This window comes from Triticum aestivum, chromosome 1B (genome assembly GCF_018294505.1).
Source record: "Triticum aestivum cultivar Chinese Spring chromosome 1B, IWGSC CS RefSeq v2.1, whole genome shotgun sequence".
Taxonomy (NCBI): Eukaryota; Viridiplantae; Streptophyta; class Magnoliopsida; order Poales; family Poaceae; genus Triticum; species Triticum aestivum.
The window spans coordinates 534,487,913-534,495,019 of NC_057795.1; the positions used below are offsets into that span (position 1 = coordinate 534,487,913).

At 51.2% G+C, this 7,107-nt stretch overlaps 1 protein-coding gene across 1 annotated transcript; it reads right to left on the reverse strand.

Moving 5' to 3' along the window:
* Nucleotides 1-1,970: 1,970 nt before the first annotated feature.
* LOC123136738 (protein MALE DISCOVERER 2) lies at nt 1,971-6,893 on the reverse strand. Its single transcript, XM_044556228.1, has 9 exons — nt 6,275-6,893; nt 6,032-6,167; nt 5,396-5,467; nt 4,749-4,892; nt 4,550-4,669; nt 3,491-3,924; nt 3,166-3,356; nt 2,950-3,082; nt 1,971-2,823 (listed from the first exon to the last, which is right to left on the reverse strand). The coding sequence occupies exons 1-9, from the start codon at nt 6,366-6,368 to the stop codon at nt 2,258-2,260; spliced, it is 1,890 nt and encodes a 629-aa protein (XP_044412163.1). The 5' UTR covers nt 6,369-6,893; the 3' UTR covers nt 1,971-2,257.
* Between the last annotated feature and the right edge of the window lie 214 nt (nt 6,894-7,107).

Sequence of the window (7,107 nt, forward strand, 5' to 3'; positions counted from 1 at the left end):
CATGTACGGATTTGGGCAAAAAATATTGAGACGGGTGCGGGTTTGGGCATGCATTAACCATACCCATACCCTGCGGGTGCCATGTTGAGCTCTACATCTCTACACATGACCGCGGTTCGGCAGGGGAACTTCTTCAGTTTCACTCTCCATGGAGTAGTACGAGTGTGACTTGTTTCAAGCGAGATCCTATTGACAAGTGGAAATCCGAAATAAATCACGCTGGAATTCCACGAACAATGGAAAAAAAACTGCCGCCCATCCCGCACCGGAGCCTTCTAAAGTTTTCCACCGGAAGCGGCTCCCTTCCCTTTCGGCAACCTCCATTGCGGCCTATAAACGGCGTCACGGGAAGTAGATCGACAGAGCTGAGAGCTCCCCACCTCCACCCCCACGCGCGCCGAACCAACGCTCAACCACCAGCCTCGCGTCGCCTTTGCCGGTGCTCCGTCGCGCCAATGCCCGCCCGCGCGCAACCACCTCGCCACGCTGCCTTTTATACGCGCCCCCGACCGTACCACTGTTGCATGCACCGCAGCTCCAGCGCGCCGCGGAAGTAGCAGCAGCAGCGGCGGTGGTGGTGGTGGTTGCGTAGCCGACCGTGCACTGCAGGTGCAGCGCCGTCGCTGGCATGGAGATCGTTACGGCCAGGAGCGGCTATGACTATGAGGGCCAGGAGCAGCAGCAGCACCGGGGGCGGCGGCGGCGCAAGCCCAGCGACGGGCACGTCGTGGCGCAGCTGCTCGACTCGCCGCTCCCCACGCCGCGCCGCTCCTGCTGCGGGTCGGCGGCCGGCACGCCGCGCAGCGCGCGCGCCGCGTCGCCACAGCGCACGCACGTGCCCTTCTCGTGGGAGAGCTCGCCGGGCGTGCCCAAGGCCGGCGGCGCGTCCCTGGAGCGCGGCTGGCTGCCCCCGAGGCCGCCCCCGGGGCGCGGCGGCCGGGCGTACCACGGTGGCAACACCACCACCGACGCGACGAGCAGCGACGACGACGACGACACCTTCTCCGACGCGCTCGACAGGATCTCGTCGTCCGACCGGCTCGCCGCGCTCTCCGCCCGGCTGAGCTCCATCGACGGCCGCGCCGCGTCGAGGCGCCTGTCCAGCTTCATCATGGACCGCTTCCTCCCTGCCGCCAACGCCATCGCCAGGACGTCCACGGAGAAGCGAGCCAAGAAATCCCCGCGCCGCGCCGCCCGCCGCTCCGAGCACCACGACGACGAGGAGGACGAGGCGCCGGCCACGGCCAGGCTCGAGACGCACACGCCACGCCGCGAGCGCCACGTCCCCGCTATCCAGCAGGAGGAGGAGAGCTGGAATGGCACGCCGCCGCAGGAGATAGCGTGGCGCCATGAGGAGGAGGCGCGAGGCGATGAGACGCCTCCGAGGTCGTGCGGGTTCACGGTGCTCTTCCCCTGGTGCGTCAAGCCGGTGCTGTGCGGGTTCCCGTGGAGCCCGGCGCGGCCGCGGCACCCCCGCGCCTCCCCTCCTCGCCGGAGCACCACGATGGGCGACGTCCTGGTGAAGGAGCTCGGGCTACGGAACGGCGACCCGTCGCACTGGTACGAGGAGAAGAGCAGCGGCAGTGGCAAGGAGTGGTCGAGTCCCGGCGGGCCCGGGCTGGGCATGTCGATCCTTGGCACGAGCAAGAGGTACTGCGCCGACGCCAGGAAGGCCCTGAGCAGACTGGCGCGATCGGCAGCGGACGGCGGCGGCGGCGGCAGCCCGAGGATGAGCAGGGAGAGGAGGAGCGGCAAGGCAGCCTCCTCGCCGCTGCACTCGACGTCCGGGCGGATGCCGCAGCTGCAGCTGCAGGTGAAGCCGCCGTCCGAGTCGTGGCTCTGCCACGCGCGCGGGAGCAATGCTGTGAATAGCAAAAGATGATCGACACGAGAGCCAAAACCTGCACATAGTACATTTCGTTTCAAATCTTCACTTTTTTTTCAAAATGTTTTAAGTCTTCGCTGAACTGTTGAAACAAGTTGTTTCACATTTCAAACTTTATTTACAAACGTTTGGCACATATTTGCGCCTTACAAGCTTCTGCAGGATTTCACTAGTCAAATTTAAGAAGGAAAAAAAGAACAGATCCCATCTACCAAAAGAACGAAAGAATAGTGTGAGCAGTGCAGGCATATCTGTACAACTGTATGCCTGCCTAAAGAGTAAGAAAACCAAACTGTACAATTTCCTCTGATCCTTCTACCAAATGGACTGCAGAATGGCTTCAAGGCAATTCCACAATGGGCTACCATTTCTCTATACCGTTAGGATTTCAAGCTCAGCCCACCACAACGCGCTATTCCTTGGGGTCGACTGATCCTGAGAGAACCCAGTGATCTCTTGCATCCTCCGGGTTACCTCCCCAACCGACGGCCTCCGCCAGGGGTCATCTCTTATGCACAATTTCACCAGCTCTGTCAGCGCCGCGACCTGCTCCAAGGGGACTGATCTGAGGGTCGGGTCGACCATACCCGCCAAGGGCTTCTCGCCGGTGAGGTATCGGTGCGCCCATAGAATCAGGAGGCCAGTGTCATTGGAGAACGGACGCCTTCCAGAGATCGTCTCAAGCAGAAGCAAGGCAAACCTATACACTATGGTGCACTCTTCAGGCTCATCGAATTCGTCCTCGCCTTCTTTCCAGTCATCGCCGAAACTGATGTCCGAAATCTTCGCAGCGTTGTCTTCGGTCAGGTATATGCACGACGAGTTCAGGTTTCTTAGGATCACAGGAGGATACTGCTGGTACATGTGGTAAAGGCAGTATATTACTCCCATCGCCATCCGCAGGCGCGACTGCCAGTTCAAGTGCTCTGCCTCATTAACTGCAACAAAAATGTTTCGATGTTAGTATTAACTAATAATGGACAGTAATAACTGCTACTTAGTAGGCTAGTAGCACGAGTCATCTTGGCAAGAAGAATAACAAAATGTGCTTTGGGAATTCTTACCGTGCAAGTGCTCAAATAGTGATCCATTTGAAACATACTCAAACACCATCATCCGGGTAAATGGTTCTTCGTCTTCACAGTAACCCACAAGTTTCAGGAAATTCTTATGGTTCACCCGCGACAACATTTCAACCTAGAATACAACATCATATCTATGTTAGAAACTCAGCACCTTACAGCGTTGAGAAGAATGAAACAGAAAACCCAGTTAGATACCTTATTCTTGAATTGTGCTTCGGCTATAACAGACCACCCGTAGGCATGTTTTATCAGTGTAGACGCAACAGCTATTTCAGCTCCACATGGGAGAGTTCCTTTATACAATGTACATCCAGGTAGCGTACCGATTACATTGCTGAAATCTTCACAGGCTGTTTCGAGTTCTGACCGTCTGAATAAAGCTATGCCTGCAAAATAGAAGTCAGAATTCCGCAGTTGACTCCAAATTTCTGTTGCGTGCGTTAGAAGCACACACTGTTGCTATCATGATCGTAGAAATGCATCTTAACATGTTAAAAAACAAATCTGTCAGCACACTAACCTCCCAGGATAGTGGTCTGCAGTTCCCTACTTGAAGACATGGGCACAACACTGCTAGCCTTCCCACGGCGGTAGCAAATAAATATTGCAGCTGACAAGGATAGAATCACAAAACAAATCGCTGCTCCTATTAATGCATATATCGTCACAGAACTGCTCTTCCCGCTCTTGCCCTTGCTCCCTTTGCTTAAGATTTGGTCTTTGTTGGGAGATACAAGAGGGGCAAGGGAAGGAGCAGGTTCAGAAGGAGGAGGTGGTGTCAGGGCATGGGGCAAAACTGGTGGTGTTGGATCCTTGTGGGGTTCATGGAGCTTAAAAAAAGGGCTCACATCTGATGGTTCTAATACAGAATTTTCAGAACCAAGCATCTCGTTCTTTGGAGAATGGATTTCTTTGCCTGCTAGAAGTCTTCTGGTTGTAGCGCTGTCCTTACCCCTACATAGTGAATAACTGGATGTTAGAGGAAACAAACGATCGTGTTTGCAGTAAAAAAAAATATCCTGCTAAAGAAGCCATAAAATTTCCAAGCCATCCTTACTAGATCAGCCTAACGGAAAAATGTTCAATAAAAGTTTCATCAACCAAGAATCCGTTGTAGACCAAAATGTAAGTATACCTAGTAACCAAGTAATGGTGCCTATGACAGTCTGAAGTACTGAACTCCAGAGACGCGTTATAAAGGAAGTTCTCCTAACAAAATATTTATACTGGTCTTCGTAGTTACTTCCTACTTGGTGTTCAAGTAAAAGGAGCATCCAACAAGCCATACATCCATTTGATCCATTGAGGTGGCCTTACACTGCTACGGAAGACTAGGATGTAATTTACCATTTTACCGAGGAAGGAACAGTTCCTAACAAAAGCTCTGACATTTGTTGAGTCAAAATTCTAAAAATTTCAGCTATCATTAACATACATGTGATTGCAGGAGCAGGGTCGTATTTTTTTAACCCAAAATCAAGCTTGCTCTAATCCCAGTTTGATTTGAACTTGCACTCAAGCCTTGCATAATCACAAGTTTAACTCTCAGACATGCAAGTAGAAGAAAGCTCAGACAAACCTTGCAGTGGGCATCCTATTTGACAAAGCCCTGCCTTGGTGAACCTGAGACTCACACAGACTAATGAGCTCATTTAGCTCAAGAGGTAAATCACCATAAAGTCTGTTTCCTTTAAGAAAGCTGCAATTCAAGTAGTGAGGTCAGTCAAGTTTGAAGTTAAACTGAAATGGCAAAAACACATATCGAAGTTCATACGCACATAAACTCCAGGGTTAAAATGTTTATTAGCTCTGATGGAACTGATCCATTGAAGTTATTGTACCCCAGATCCAACACCTTCAGCTCCCGTAAATCTCCTATCTCTCGAGGGATAATACCATAGAACAAGTTCTTGTGCAGTACACTGTATAGATGGAAGAAAAATAGATCAGAAAAGTTTGAAGGGCGGACATCATTTTCACAAGTAACACAAGTGCATAAGATACAAAAAATGATATCTGTAGATACAAGAAGCTTTCTTGGTGAAGGCCTGAATGGGCATACGTAATTTAACAGTTAGATTTATGATGCTACTAACGATAGGAAAAATACAGAGCTCTTTGCAATGGGTGGGTGGCTCTTGGGGGAGTGGGGGGTCTATTTGCCATCAAACAATCATGTACTTGAATTAGATTCATGCAGACGGTATTCCATGAAGCCTCATAAGGAAAACATATACACTACAAAGTTACAGCTTTACTGCTGCGCTTAACATAAAATCCTAGATCGAAGTGCAAAATGACTCTGATTCAGTGGTAGTTTCAGAAATATCAAATACTATCTTATGGTTCAAAGTGTGAAACATGTAATGTCATATCAAAGTGCTCCAGAAAAAATATTACTGAAGGAAGTACAGAATATGCTTACAGAGAATGCATATTAATAAGCTGTCCAATCTCAGGAGATAACGTGCCTTTCAGACCAAGATTTGACAAGTTCCTACAAAGCAAAGGCACACACAAATTAGTCAAAAACATACAAATACATATTATCAATCAGATCATAGGGAAATATTGCAAACATAACACATGAAAGAAAACAATTTAAACAGAGCAAACATAGCTGCATAAGATGGGCATCCTATACTAAACAGCCCATGCATGTCAGGGGAACTAGATGTTCAACAAAATGTCACCGCAAACAGATAAGCTGATGCTCCACATGCAGATTTGTAAAGGGCCCTATTTCCACATGCAGAATAAGGGCCCTCCTTGTCAATCCAAAGAAAGATGCTCCCTAAATGCAGTTGGAATGCCTTATATTTTAGAACAAGAAAATGCCAATCATTCTTCCAACGGTGCAAGACAACATACTAATATGATTCTGCAGTTCTGCCAATGGCCACAAACCCCCCCCCAAAAAAAATCAGCCTAAACAAGTAAAATGTGATGTAAATCCCTTGGTTTTCTTATTAACAGTTTAATTCAGGCGTTGATTTGTTCCAAATAAGCCGAAATGACAAATCCGTGCTCCATCTTTTTCTGTGCAAAAAAAGCAACTTACAGGCCTACGACCCGTCCATCATCCGAGCACTGCACGCCGAACCAAGAACAGGGGCTAGCGTGCCCTTCATCCCAACCCAGCAGAGCACCACGGGGATCAGCCTCTACCATCTCCCTGAACCTCAGAAGCGCAAGACCTGCAAAGAATCCAGGAAACAGAGCCCTGAACAGAGTCAAACCAAGAAGCTGGAAAAGCAACAAACCGCAGCCGAAAGAAGAAGCAACCGAAGTCACGACCCGGCACCTTCGTGATTCAGAGCAGCGCACAGCTGGAAGCCCGTCGCCAGGAACCAGAGCAGGAAGAGCGCCGCCGGGCCTCTCCTCCGGCAATTCCCCATGCCCGACGCAACTCCGCAAGAACGCGAGCGACCTCCCAAGAACCGCTGCTCCAAGAACTGGCGCACCAGAACAAGCGCTCCTAATTCCGGTCCGTCGATCTTTCCAAAGAACTGTGAGCTCCGCGAGTATTTCGATCTTTTCTTTCCTCCCGGTCCGGAGCGACTGGAGAGTAGAAGCGGGCTGACTGGAGCAGCAGGGGACGCGGAGCGGATTAAGCGAGGAGGAAGACCAGCGGGACAGCAGCCGCCGCCGCCAAGAAGGAATCAAGGGGCGAACACGTGACCAAATCGGCCGCTTGGTCTGCTAACCCCGGTGGATCCGGGGAAAAGTACTACTACTACTGGAGAAGGGGAGGCGGCGACGAGGGGGAGAGGGAGAGGGGAGGGAGAAGGAGAAGCGGTGTGAATGGTGGAATGATGGCGGGTGACGGTGCGGGACGCGCAATCGGGCGCACTAATGGCGTGCGTGCGTACTAGCCTGGAAAACGCACGCACGCACGCGGAGAGGAGGGAGGACGGAATGGAATCGTTCAAACGGGCTGAGAGGGAAATGGCGCCGTCCGTTCGTTCCTTTTCACAGGTTTCTGTTGGGCTGGTCGCCCGGTCTGGCGTGGAAAAATGGACGTAATTCGTGCGTGTCCAATTGGGGCGTGATTGATCTGGAAATAATTTGGGGTATGATTGACTTGTTCAGAGCTTGTTTTTCCTGGGCAAGGTCAATGGTGGTTGGAACGTCACG

Bases quoted from the DNA above. Each gene is read 5' to 3' on its own strand.
- LOC123136738 (XM_044556228.1), bottom strand. From the start codon at position 6,368: ATGGGGAATTGCCGGAGGAGAGGCCCGGCGGCGCTCTTCCTGCTCTGG. The intron at 6,168-6,274 runs GTGCCGGGTCGT...GATTCTTTGCAG, and splicing joins CGCTGCTCTGAATCACGAAG to GTCTTGCGCTTCTGAGGTTC. The intron at 4,893-5,395 runs GTAAGCATATTC...CCATCTATACAG, and splicing joins CTTATTAATATGCATTCTCT to TGTACTGCACAAGAACTTGT.